Genomic DNA, 14,476 nt, shown 5'->3' with positions numbered 1-14,476 from the left:
TTCTATAGCCTTTTATTTTTTCAGCCCCAGCATACTGTCTTGCCAGAAGGGTAGAATATAGATATATTTTTATGTATCTAATATAAAACTAAACTTTAGTAGGGGAACAGATTTTACTTCTAATAGAAAAGTATTCATTTCTGTTAAATCAGTGCTTCTCAACACTGGCTGCACATTAAAATCACTTGGGAAACATTACAAAAACAATACTTGGGCCCGCTCCCATAGATTCTGATTTTTTAAATTCCCTGACAAATCCTGCATCCAAGGTTGAAAAGCATGACGTTACACTTTTGTATCTTTGAGGCCAGTGGATCTTAATCAGCATGTGCAAGAATCATCTGGGGAGCTTGTTAAAAATGTAGATTATTGAGCCTTCACTAGAGTTTTATCATCATGGGTCAGCTCCATGTATTTCCATATATCTAAGAACTTATGTAATAAATTTCTCTTGCCCAGAAAAGAAATTGGTCTCCACTGTCCTGCTGTATCTAAGGCATTACTTTTTATATCTTGACTTGTTTCTAAGCACCTGAGCTTTAGCTTTGTCAGCGCCAAAAACCCACATGGGCATCATTTCCTCTCAAGGGGACTCAAACCTACTCCACGTAGACTTGATTTTCTGTTGTTTTCTCAATGTTATTTTTGCACATGAACTAGACTCTGGCAGCGGGTAACTCGAGCCATAAATGCCAAAGACCAAACAGAAGCGACTCAAGAAAAGTATGTTTTAGAAGAAGCTCAAAGACAGGCTGCCAGAGAGCGGAAAACGAAAAATGAAGAGTGGACTTGCAGGTTATTTGAACTTGACTCGCTTACAGGAGAATGGCATTACAAGTTTGCAGAGTAAGTGATTAAAAAGTGTGTCACAAGTAACATCCCATAGGTTTTTGCCTTTATTTCTAGGTTTTTTAGTTAGTATGAATAGTTTCTAAATTAAGCGATACATGCGCACACACAGACAAAGTATGAGATTTTGCCTTTGATGTTCATTATAAATTTGACTCTGTGATAATAGTTAGCCTATAAAGTGAGCTGAGGATCAGAAGATTATATATAACAGATCTAGTTTTATGGCTTAGTTTATAATTACCATTGAAAATCTAATCGTAGAATAGGAAGTTTCTGAAAAAGTTTTTGAGTGCTTTGCTTAGTCATGAAACAAGTGGTGTTTTTTTCATTTATGTAGTACTCGACCATGGGACCCACTTAATGATATGATACAGTATGAAAAAGATGGTGTTATCCAGACCAAAGTGAAACATCGCACTCCAATGGTATGTACTCAGAAAGTAATTAGACTGCCAGTCGTAGAGGAACATGCTCCCTTTAGTTCTCCCACCCTGCCTCTGCTTCTTTGTCTTCAGTAAATAGTTCTGAATTTCCACATGGAAAAGAATGAAGTTGCATCCCCTACCTCAAACCATACATAAAAACTAACTCCAAATGGATTCACAACCTAAAATAAGAGCTAAAACTATAAAACTCTTAGAAGAAAAAAGGAGTAAATCTTCATAATCTTTTATTTGGCCCTGTATTCTTTCTTATTGTTAGTATGAATAGTTTTTAAATTAAGCGATTCACACACACACACACACACACACGCACACACACGCACACAATGACATTAAAGGCAGGAGGAACAAGGAGAAATAGATACATTGAACTTCATCAAAATCAATACTTTTGTGTATCAAAGGATGCACATCAAAGTGAAAGACAACAGAGAATATTTGCAGTAATTGATCTCATAGGAGTTTAATACCTAGGGTATTATAGAACTCATTACTTAACCAAAAACAAACATTCCAAGTAGAAAATGAACAGAGGACTTGAATAGACATTTCTCCAAAGAAGATAGACAAATGTCCAACAAACATGAAAAGATGCTCAGCATCATTAGTCACAGTTCAGTCCAGTCCCTCAGTCGTGTCCGGCTCTTTGCGACCCCATGAATCGCAGCACACCAGGCCTCCCTGTCCATCACCAACTCCCGGAGTTCACTCAGACTCAAGTCCATCGAGTCAGTGATGCCATCCAGCCATCTCATCCTCTGTCGTCCCCTTCTCCTCCTGCCCCCAATCCCTCCCAGCATCAGAGTCTTTTCTAATGAGTCAACTCTTCGCATGAGGTGGCCAAAGTACTGGAGTTTCAGCTTTAACATGATTCCTTCCAAAGAACACCCGGACTGATCTCCTTCAGAATGGACTGGTTGGATCTTCTTGCAGTCCAAGGGACTCTCAAGAGTCTTCTCCAACACCACAGTTCAAAAGCATCAATTCTTCGGCACTCAGCCTTCTTCACAGTCCAACTCTCACATCCATACATGACTATTGGAAAACCATAGCCTTGACTAGACGGACCTTAGTCGGCAAAGTAATATCTCTGCTTTTGAATATACTGTCTAGGTTGGTCATAACTTTTCTTCCAAGGAGTAAGCGTCTTTTAATTTCGTGGCTGCAGTCACCATCTGCAGTGATTTTGGAGCCCCAAAAAATAAAGTCTGACACTGTTTCCACTGTTTCCCCATCTAATTGCCATGAAGTGATGGGACCAGATACCATGATCTTTGTTTTCTGAATGTTGAGCTTTAAGCCAACTTTTTCAGTCTCCTCTTTCACTTTCAAGAGGCTTTTTAGTTCCTCTTCACTTTGCCATAAGGGGGGTGTCGTCTGCATATCTGAGGTTATTGATATTTCTCCCAGCAATCTTGATTCCAGCTTGTGTTTCTTCCAGTCCAGCGTTTCTCATGATGTACTCTGCATATAAGTTAAATAAGCAGGGTGACAATATACAGCCGTGACATACTCCTTTTCCTATTTGGAACCAGTCTGTTCCATGTCCAGTTCTAACTGTTGCTTCCTGACCTGCATATAGGTTTCTCAAGAGGCAGGTCAGGTGGTCTGTATTCCCATCTCTTTCAGAATTTTCCACAGTTTATTGTGATCCACACAGTCATAAGGGAAATGCAGATCAAAACTATAAAGAGGTTAGGTACCACTACACACCTACTAGAATGATAATAATTTTAAAAATAGAAAATACATGTTGAGAGGATGTAGAGAAATGGAAACCCTCATATATTGCCCGTGGGCATATGAAGTGGTGCAGCTGCTTGGAGCACGAGTTGGTGGTTCCTCAAAAAGCTTAACATGGAATTGCTGTATAAGCCAGCAATTTACTACAAAAGAATGAGAACAGAGTCAAACACACACTTGCACATCAGCGTTCATTGCAGCATTATTCTCAATAGCCAAAAGACAAACAATTCAAGTGTCTGTCAACAGATGGAGAAACGTAAACCAAATGTGGTATATGTTTACAACTGGCTATTATTCAGCTATTTTAAAAAGGAATGAAGTTCTGATACATGCTGCATCATGAATTAACTTTGAAAATAACATGCTAAATGAAATAAATGAAACACAAAAGGATTGATACTGTTTGATTGTACTTATATAAAATATCTAATAAGCAAATTCATAGAAAGATTAGAGGTTACTAGGGACTGAAGGGAGGAGAGAATAGGGAGTTTCTGCTTAATTGTTACAGAGTTTGTCTTTGGAATAATGAATATGTTTTGGAAGTAGTGGTGATGGTTGTAAAATATTATGAATGCACTTAATACCACTCAATTATATACCTAAAATGGTTAAAGTGGCAAAAAAAATTTTTATGTGTGCGTGTGTGTATAGGTGTGTGTATGGTACCCCCGCTCTAGTACTTTTGCCCGGAAAATCCCATGGATGGAGGAGCCTGGTGGGCTGCACTCCATGGGGTCCTAAGAGTCGGACACGACTGAGCGACTTCACTTTCACTTTCCACTTTCATGCATTGGAGAAGGAAATGGCAACCCACTCCAGTGTTCTTGCCTGGAGAATCCCAGGGACGGGGGAGCCTGGTGGGCTGCAGTCTATGGGGTCACACAGAGTCGGACACGACTGAAGCGACTTAGCAGCAGCAACATACATACATACACGTTTTCAATTTATAATTTTTTAAAATTTTAAATTTTGTTTCTTCCCTTAACAACACTATCATGATAGTGACATATAGGGCATATATATTTCCTAACCATAGAGTTTACTGATCACATTAAATCTCTGTCTACTGAGAGTTAGATTACTGACTCCCTGTCTCATTTTAAATAACTTCTCACCAGGCCTTATCAACCTTATCTTTGCATCAGGCCATGTCAGTCTCTTGAGCTACTATTTGACCTACTTCTCTAAGAACGTGGATTTGGATTCTAAATGTTATAAAATTTTAGGTTTCCATGATTTAAAGTATGAGGGCACAGTGTAGGCTGAATCTAGAACCTGCCTTGTTATTTTCTGTAATAAAATTATACAAATTTCAATTTGAAGCCTATGAGTAAGATTTGCAAAATTATTTCAAGGCATAGTTAACTGGGGATAATTCCTATTTAGAACAGTAAACAGATAAGAATAAAGACTTAAGACCACTGATTCCATGTTTTTCTAAGCATATAAATTACCTTGCCCTTCTATTTCTGGTTTCTTCTCACATTTTTTATTCAAAGGAAAATTTAGTCCTAATTGATGGTTAAATACACTTTTGAATTTTGTACATTTACTCAGATATTTACAGTAAGTTTAAATTATGCTCTGCATGACAATAATATCATTTCCATTTATTGTAAGATGCTTTCTACATTATCCAGGTATTGTTAAAACTTTAAGGTAAATAACTTTATTGGAAAACCAACATCATTTGGTGAGAATGTTTGTAATGTTGGAACCAGGTATGATCTTAAAGTAGCACTGTTAAATTAAAATCCAGCTAGAGGTGCTAACTTGGGCTTCCCAGGTTGCGCTAGTGGTAAAGAGGCTGCCTGCCGATGCAGGAGACATGGGTGGAGTCCCTGGGTTGGGAAGGTCCCTGGAGTAGGAAATGGCAATGCACTTTTCTGATTGTACCAGATGTACTAACTGTGCAGTTAGAAAAGTAGGGTATCTGTATGCATATTTGTGTGTGCATAAAAATATCTCTTGAAAGATACACAGACTAATAGCATTGAGTATCTTTTTAGTGGGGGAGAGACTGGGTGTATATGGATCAGCAGTGGGGAGGAAACCACTTCACTGTATATTTTCTTATACTCTTCAATGTTTATGCCAAATTAATATTTCCTATTAACATTAAATACTTTGTATAAGTATCACCTCTTGTTAAGTTTTAATTAGACTGTTTCATATTTGTTTTTATTTCTAAGTATTGTGCACATGAACAGTTTTGACAGTTGTACAACATTGATCTTTAGTTACGAAATTCAGCACAAATTCACATAATAACATGATTTTTTGTTTTCAGGTTAGTGTCCCAAAAATGAAGCATAAACCAACCAGGCAACAGAAGAAAGTGGCAAAAGGCTATTCCTCCCCAGAACCTGATATCCAGGACTCGTCTGGAAGTGAAGGTAAAAATATTGATTGCGGACTGTTGATTATAAAGAGTCTAAATTTTTAAAAGGATATTACTATACTGTGATATATTAAAATGGTTTTTCATATTAACTCAAGAAGATTTGTAAGTTTTGGTAGGGATGGGGTGATGTGCAGGAAAAGCTTTTCTAGATTATAGATTCAAAACCAAGCCACAAGGGCAAGTCACAGAAACGGAAAAGGGGAAGCATGCAACTCAAGAACCACACAGTAGTAGTGGCTCCTGTGCCTTATTAGCTCCTGGAAAAGTGTTGATGGCTTCCTAGATGCAGCACAGCCACCATTTCTCGAGTTTTGGGTTCGGTTCATGCTTCAGAGGGTTTTCATTCTCATAGTAAATTACTGTGGTGTTTAGAAATCACAGACAAGTAAAAATATAACTGTATCAAAATTATGAACTAAATTAAGAAGTGTGCCATTTCTAAGTCACATAATTTATAAGCTGTCTTGGACTACACTGAGATGTAATCAGAGATTAAGATAATGTCTGAGACGTTATGAAAAAATAAAGGTTTTTTGTTAAAGCCATAGTCTTTACTAAGCTTACACTAAGCTGGGGAACTCTGTTTTACAGCGATAATACACGAGACGAAGAAATGGTAAGTGCTAAGAAATCAGTAGATAACAAATAGTAAAGAGTTTAAAGGAAAGGGAGCTGAATTCAGTTTGAGGGAAGGTTCTTAGGGGAAAGGAACTCTGATGAATTATTAGGATTTTTAATGGATTATAGTAGTCTGGGCTTGAGGGACGCAGGTGAGTAGACAAGATAAAAGAGGAGTAAGATGAATAAAGTTTCTCTAAAAGCAGGAGTCATTGGTACCATTGTGCTCAAAAGGAGAATATTATTTATGCTGTTGTTCCCATTTCACAGTAAAGGAAACTGAGGCACAAGTTAACCTGCCCAAGGTCATATACCCTGTAAGGCAGTATATATATTTATGTTATATATGCAGATATTCTGGCTCCTTAATTCATTGTCTTACTCACTCCACTATATTACCTATAATGTATCAGCTAACATTTATTCAGTACCTAACATGGCCAAACTGGATGTTTAAACACACATTACTACAACCGTGTAAGTGTGAGTATTATTATTATCCCAAGTTTACAAATTAGATAGCTGCGACCTGGAGAGAGATTAAGATCTAAACAAAAATGGAAAGGAAGGAATGGATACTTGAAGGGATTAAAAAAATACCATACACTTTGTTGGTTGACAATAAAAATTTGTAGAAGAGATACTAAAACCAACAGAAAAGTTTTAAAATGTAAGTGACTAAGGGAATAAAGATAACATTAACAATTAATTTAAAAAAACTGAAAAGGGTGCTCAAAAAGCTGACTTCATATGTGTACAAGTAGGCAAGAGATAGAAGAGTAATACCTCCCCCAGATTAATATATGTATTTTTAAAGAAATATTTCTGTCTATTTTAATTGGCTAAAAAATAAAACTGATTCCACCCAAAATTTGACTACTTTATGGTTTCTTGTAATATATCTATAGTGTTCTAGTTTTGAACTATGATTGAAACTTCGAAAATCCCAAGTATTAAGAGTAGTATGTTAGTCTCTAGACCATAAAAATAATGTCTAGGAAAATTTTCATTACGTAAGAATCACTAATCTGAAATGTAAATTGTTTATAATTAAATATGTCCACTATTCTCACTGTGTTTATTCTCAATGTCTTTTTAGCTCAATCAGTAAAACCAAGTGCAAGAAGAAAGAAAGGGATAGAACTGGGAGACATTCAAACTTCAATTGAATCTATTAAACAAACACAGGAAGAAATTAAAAGGTAATCTATACCGACAGTGACTATTCATTTGAGTCCAGGGGAGTTAAAAATCCTGTTATGTAGAAAGTCATATGCAAACTTTACATTTCTATCACATTGCTAAGCTAAACCAGAACCCTGGCTTCTAACACGGGATTACTGACACAGGAAATTCCTTTGGCACTAAAGTACTGGGGAGAGAGGGAGGTTGTTCTGTCTCATTTGTGAGGCTAGAACTGGAATCTCATATGACTGCTGTAGCATATTAGGAATGTAGCTGAGTTAAATACGGAAGTGGGATGGTCTTTGAGAACGTCAAGGCTTCCACAGTCCTTTGTACATGGCTAGTTTTCATTGGGATGTACCAGTTGTTGAAATATCGAAATGCATTCATAACAGTGGATGAGACCTTTGAGTGTTCCCTTTGCATTTCCGCACACCCACCTCCTGATGATCCAGCACCGAAAGGTTGTAACACCTAGGGAAGGGAAGAAGGTTCCTGTCTATCACTAAGGCCAGCACCAGTTCAGATTGGTTGTATCCCATTGCTATAACAGCTGTTAAACTTTTTTATATTAGCCAACCTGCTTTGGTGTATTCAGCACTCAGTGCTAGCTTCTGGGGGATTTTTTTAAAAGATATTTATTCTATTCTTGGTGATTTTATAGCTTATATTTAGTTGCTGTTTTCAGCCTCATCTCTTGCCGTTCCTCTACACTGACCCCGTGTTCTAGTCCTATGAAACTTCCCACATCTCCAGAATATAGTGTGCCCTTTCATATAGGGGCTTCCCTAGTGGTTCAGATGATAAAGAATCTCCCTGCAATTCAGGAGACCTGGGTTTGATCCCCAAGTTGGGAAGATCCCCTGGAGAAGGGAATAGCAACCCACTCTAGTATTCTTGCCTGGAGAATTCCATTGACAGAGGAACATTGTGGGCTACAGTCTATCGGATTGCAAAGAGTTGGACGTGACTGAGTGACTTAACATTTTTGTCTTTGGATCTTTACCCACAGTGAATCTACTTTTTAAACTGCCCTTCATCCCATCTTGCCCTTCAAGAAAATCCCTGTTTATCCTTCAGAATATAATTCAAATGCTACTCTTTCTGTAACATTTCTGATCACTCATCCTCTCTGCCCCCAGAGTTTCTAACTCTTCCACTTGGCGTGTGTGGTTCCCATTAGTCTTTCTGAGTGCTTACTGTACTGCAGAGTTGCTCACTGTGTCTGTTTACCTACTCCCACTCCACCCCAATGGGACTGTGAGCTCCTTTAGAGCAGGGAGCATGTCTTCTGCATCTTGGTATCATCAGTCCTTATATAAGTGATCGCATTTCCTAATTTAATTATATTTATAAATTAATGAGCCTACTTGTTCATTTTGCCTCCTTTCTTCTATACTGGGAAAACACTTTAAAAGAAGTCATATAAAGAAAACATCTTCACTAATCAGCTTGTTTTAGGCAAAGTATTTAGAGTCGCAGTAGGATAATGTAAGCTTGTATTGTGACTAAATTAACATTTTATTTTTGTTAGCATATGAAATGCCTACCAAGCATTCTTCAAGTCGGAAATATCATAAAATTTGGTTTTTTCCTGATAAATAAAGGCTTTTTTTCCATCTCTACCTTTGTCTCCCTAAAAAAAGATAAAAGAACCTTAGTGGACCAACTTAGAGGCAAAATTTTTGTTTTAAAACCACTGTGATAACAAAGAAGGTGATATATTATAAAGTCTGCAAACTTTAAAAATTATGTTTGACATGCTCAGTCACTCAGTCATGTCCAACTCTTTGGAATCCTTTGCACTGTAGCCTACCTGGCTCCTCTGTCCATGGGATTTCCCAGGCAAGAATAGTGGAATGGGTTGCCATTTCCTTCTCCAGGACATCTTCCCGGCCCAGGGATCAAACCTGCACCTCCTGTGTCTCCTGCGTTGCAGACAGATTTCTTAGCCACTGAGTCATCGGGGAAGCCATGCTCAACAGGCATCATCAAGTCATGCATTTGATACAGCATGCAGTACAGATTTAGGCAAAACCTACTGGTGGTACCACATAGCATAATCAGTTCCCTGTTCAGGAGGTGGTGAATGTTTGAACTTTAAACAATTGAATTTTATACAGTTGAATTATGTAGCCATATATCAAATTGTGATTTCTCTGCTATCATTTTTTTATAAATAATTATTACATTTATTGTTCCTTATTTTTGTAGAAACATTATGGCTCTTCGAAATCATTTAATTTCAAGCACACCTGCCACGGATTATTTTCTTCAGCAAAAAGACTACATCATCATTTTTCTTCTGATTTTGCTTCAAGTCATAATAAACTTCATGTTTAAGTAGAAGCCCTTTACAATTGAGTTAACGAACTGGAATGATCAGATTTGGCCTGGGACCAATGTTGAAGTTGGTTTGGTCTTTATTAAAACATCACAATATTTATAAAACTGAAAACCTTAGAAATAAATGGAGAAGTGTCGACTTTCCATACCTTTTATCCTTAACCTGAAACAAGAGCTGTTCTATTTGATGATTAAAGTGAACTATGTGTTAAGTGCCAGAATGTTTCTAGCTTTTGTCAGAATATGTCTACATGTGAGTATAATGAATCCACGTGTATACACAATTGTGTCTTATATATACCTTACAGTAATCTTTGTAGTCTGTTGTATGTTCATGTAATGAAATATATAGCATTAATGTCAGTCATAACAAAAATGCTATCGATCTTATATATGTAACAATCTATTTTCTTCATAAAACAGGCACAAAACTTTTATCAGTAAGGAATTACAGAATGGGAAATAATGGGATACTAGGCATAAATAGTTCAACACACTGTACTGTTAAAAAAAATCATTTTCAAAGCATTCAGCTCAACTGTCTTCTTACAAACAGAAAACAAACAAAATATGTGGTCAAATTGAGACAGAGTGGCAAATTGCTTTTTTCAAAAGTTTACACAAGATTTTTTTAATCCCTAGAATTTAATATTTATAGATACAAGTATAAATATGTGTATATCAACAGCAGAAAACTGGTATGCAGCTACTTGGATCTATTGATTCTATCTTTCTTATCGTACATACATAATACCCACTTAAGCACTTGCTGGAAAAAAGTGTGGTCAAACTTGATTGCTGTCCTTTTTATTTTTTTAAACTCAGTTGGTCCAATAACATAGGCTAAATTCTAGAGATGTTTGTAGGGCATATAAAATGCTGATAATCATGATTTTCCATTATGAAAACCTTTCTTTAGCTTTTATTTAGATTCTGGTGTGTTCAGTGAAACAGTAGAATAGAAAATATATATATATATTTATATCCCATATTTTACTTCAAAAGCCAAGTAAGAGAAGAGTGATAAGAAAAGACACTTAGTGTGGTGGTAATTATGCATTTTAAAATTGGTTTCTTTAAAATGTGCAATAAGTTGAGCATCTAAGAAGAGCATCAAGTTCCGAAGTTTAATTCTCTGTTCCCCTTTGCTCTCAGTAACTGCAGTCTGGGGCAAAACTACAATTCCTCAAGGTTCATTTTGTACAGGCTCAGGCAAACATTTTCCCTAAATTTTTTTTGTTTAATATTTTTACTTTATGTATCTTAGAATTCCAAAAGTAGATTTTGGAATGAAAATGAAGATCAGAGAGGAAATAATTGCTCTGGCTACATTTGCCCTTGACTAAGAAGAGACTGTGAGACACTAGTGAAGTTATAGTCAATGTTTAGGCCATGCTAAGCGTACAATAGAGGAAAGATTACTAAATTATTGCAAACCGAAAATGATAAGAAGAGCCTGCTTTGTTCCTCCTAACCAGTATAGTGATCTTTAGTCTCCTTAGGTTTTATGAGGAGCCATTTCTCATGTATTTTTGGCAAAACAATAATTGTGGAAATGTTTTTTAAGTAGATTATGCATAAATAAGATATACCTATACCCAATATAAGCATAGGTATGACTACACTAAACAGGTGGGTTCTTTGTTTGTATTGCATACTTGTTGATATCATTTTTGTACTCTGTTACCAATATTATGCTCAACTGCCTGTTCATTAATATATATTTTGTAAATATTGTACAACTCGGTCCTTTTTTATGGCTTAAATTAGAATTAATTTATATAAGTTGATTGGCGGATCACAACGATAATTTCATCTTTAAACCCTGAAAACTTAAGTTTTTTTTGTTGGCAAACTCCCTTGTGGGGCTTTAGGCTTATCTACTTGTATGTCACTTTCATTTGGTCTTAGTGTTTTGTTTGTATGGTTATCCTCTAAGACTAGAGAGGGAGTTGTTTTCCTTATTTTTAAAACTTTCTTGTTAGGGCAAATGTTATGGGTTCTTATTATCCCAGGAGTCAAAAACTATTTTCATGAGAAAGACCAGGGTTACTCATGCTGTTTCTTATACAGTAAAAACATATGTCTAATCTAATAGTCTGACGCTTTTAGTTATATGAGTTCCTTTCTGTGAACTGAATACAAAACTCAGGAATTGGTGGCTTAGTTTTAGATCAGTTCTTATACTAGGCTTAGTATGTGAATCCTTTAAAACACATAATGAACTTTGTATTTAACCATATATGTAATTGACTTTGAATGTTCTCTGCCTGAGATTAATCTTCACACATGGACTCATAAAAATTGTGATTTACAGTTCCCAGTTATCTGAGAGTCTCATGATGGTTTCTAGGATTTAAGACCTATAACCAGTATTTTTTTTCTTTTTTCATTTGATCAAAAAGTTTATTTTTTCACTGGAAAATTTAAATAAGTAATAGTTATTGACATGTGGGTTTTTGTTTTAGTTATCAAATATACTATGCCTTCAGTTATCCACCATTTAGTGAGATGTAGCTGGCCCACGAAAAGACAATAAATAGGGTGTGTGATATAAGTAAGTTTCAGTGATAGATATTTCATTTGTATTTCATATTACTACTTTTTTTGTATTACTTATAAAGGTACAGTGTAATTTTTGTTACCATTCCATTGACAAAGTTGGCCTTGTAAAATACAACTCTCATTTAGTATTCATGCTTTTGTGCCTTTAAGAAAATAATTTTTGTCATTTTTGTGTTACAGAACTGTAATATGGTTCAAAATGTTTATAGGCTTAATTGTCATAAAAGGGTCATTTCTCTGTGTCACTTTATTTCCTTTGATATAGCTATAGTATATTTAAACAGTGATGCTGTACTTTTTTATAAGGGTTTGTCCACTTACCTTCTCAAATATATTCTTCACTTTCACACGTCACTGAAGTAGACTCGTCAGGTTATTCTGAGTATTGTTAAACAGTGCCTTTTCGATGGAATTCACACTGTTTTAGGGTGTCAGCTCGTGCCATATGTACACAAAATTATGTGGAGAAGGCAGTTTTAACTTTTTGAGGAATATCTTGGTCAAATATTTAAGAAAACAAATGTATAGAATTCCATTTTTTCCAGTGTTTGACATTTCTAATGAACAGTGAATATATTTGGGGGATTTTTGTTTGACATACAGTGATAATGATGAGCCATACATGACGCTGCAGATTATTTTGAATTATGTTAAATGCACAGAAATATTAAAATCAACATTTATACCAAATTTTCCAGTTTGAACCATAGCTGAGAGGGGAGGAATCCCACACAGATCACTAAGTTTACATTTGAACTGCTATCTTATTTGACTATGTGGAAAAAGATTCTTTAACCTGTATAACCTGCCACTATTATGTAATTTGGCTTTATTTTGTTTATCTATAGTGTGAATTTAGTATGTTTAATTTACTTTTTGTTACTCTTAACATGCTGTTTGTTTTGTTACAGTTTTAATTGAAGATGGACTGTTAAAATTGAATAGGACCAGTGTCTCCTTAATATGATTAATATATTTAGAAGAGCCACAAGAAACCCATGACAAAATGAATGTGAATATACTTTATAAAATATTTAGAAAATTTTCTTTCTGAATTTATCATGAAAAATCATTTGAGAATTACAATACTTAAAGAAAAAATGCCATGAAACATTTGAACTAATGAGCCACACAACTTCAGTTGAAATTTTTTACTTTTTAGCCATGTTACCTATATATCTAAGTTAAATATCCTGTTTAATGATCATTTATAAATTCAAACACTGGTCAGTTTTGTAAAATAGAATAAGAGTATGTTATCTGCAGTGTAAGTACAGCACACTGTCAAGTTATTTTCCTTAAGGTGCATAGTAAATGTACAGATAGTCATAGGCAACTGTTTTGTAATGTATTACATTTCTAATCTGTTACTCCTAACCTATTATAAATGTTTGCAGAGACAAAAGAATTGAATTTTTCTAATGATCTGTAAAATGATGCTAACTTCAACTAGGCATTCTAAATAAAATTTTTAAAAAGAGCAAATTGATCAAATGATTTTGACTATAACATGGTGACTAAATTACATAGTAATACGTTTTTAGTTAAAAGTCATTTGAGGGGTAGTTGTGAATGATGGTGAAGGGATTTAACAGCTAGAGTCCCTAATGTATGCATTACGTGATATTTTACATTCATTCTTCTTGAATACCCATAATAACCTTCAGATAAGTGGAAGTTAGATTAGAGATGAAGAATCTGAGGCTCATAGAAGTTACATGATTCTGAAAGCTACATAATAAAAGTGATAGCAAGCCCAGTTTGAATCCATGTCTGACTTCAGTGTCCATTCTCTTTCCACTGTACATTTAAACAGTACTCTGATCAAAGCACTTTACTTTTATATGTTTGTAATAATCCATTGCTCAAATCAAGTAACCCCTTTGTGGTAGATAAGGAAAAAAAACCTTGCTATCATTCAGTTCAGCTCAACTGCTCATTCATGTCCAATTCTTTGTGACCCCCTGGATCGCAGAGCGCCAGGCCTGATGCCATCCAACCATCTCATCCTCTGTCATCTCCTTCTCCTCCTGCCTTCCATCTTTCCCAGCATCAGGGTCTTTTCAAATGAGTCAGCTCTTTGCATTAGGTGGTCAAAGTATTGGAGTTTCAGCTTCAACATCAGTCCATCCAGTGAATATTCAGGACTGATCTTCTTTAGGACGGACTAGTTGGATCTCCTTGCAGTCCAAGGGACTCTCAAGAGTCTTCTCCAATACCACAGTTCAAAAGCATCAATTCTTCAGCACTCAGCTTTCTTTACAGTCCAACTTTCACATCCAACATGACTACTGGCAAAACCATAATCTTGACT

The 14,476-nt window shown here is 35.7% G+C and overlaps 1 protein-coding gene across 15 annotated transcripts in view; it reads left to right on the top strand.

Moving 5' to 3' along the window:
• The window catches only part of OSBPL8 (oxysterol binding protein like 8), a 168,604-nt gene extending 154,964 nt beyond the window's left edge, over positions 1-13,640 (top strand). For all 15 annotated transcript variants that reach the window (XM_042246538.2, XM_042246535.2, XM_042246539.2 and 12 more), the window contains 5 exons: positions 661-846; positions 1,190-1,277; positions 5,335-5,440; positions 7,166-7,268; positions 9,466-13,640. In XM_042246538.2, the coding sequence (XP_042102472.1) occupies positions 661-846; positions 1,190-1,277; positions 5,335-5,440; positions 7,166-7,268; positions 9,466-9,598 (616 nt within the window). In that variant the 3' untranslated portion in view covers positions 9,599-13,640. The remainder of the gene's footprint in view (positions 1-660; positions 847-1,189; positions 1,278-5,334; positions 5,441-7,165; positions 7,269-9,465) is intronic.
• The last annotated feature ends 836 nt before the right edge of the window (positions 13,641-14,476 follow it).

The sequence above is a fragment of the Ovis aries genome, chromosome 3 (genome assembly GCF_016772045.2).
Source record: "Ovis aries strain OAR_USU_Benz2616 breed Rambouillet chromosome 3, ARS-UI_Ramb_v3.0, whole genome shotgun sequence".
In the NCBI taxonomy this organism is placed as follows: Eukaryota; Metazoa; Chordata; class Mammalia; order Artiodactyla; family Bovidae; genus Ovis; species Ovis aries.
Note: the sequence above shows the minus strand (reverse complement) of the source record. Positions and strands in the feature narration are given on the sequence as shown.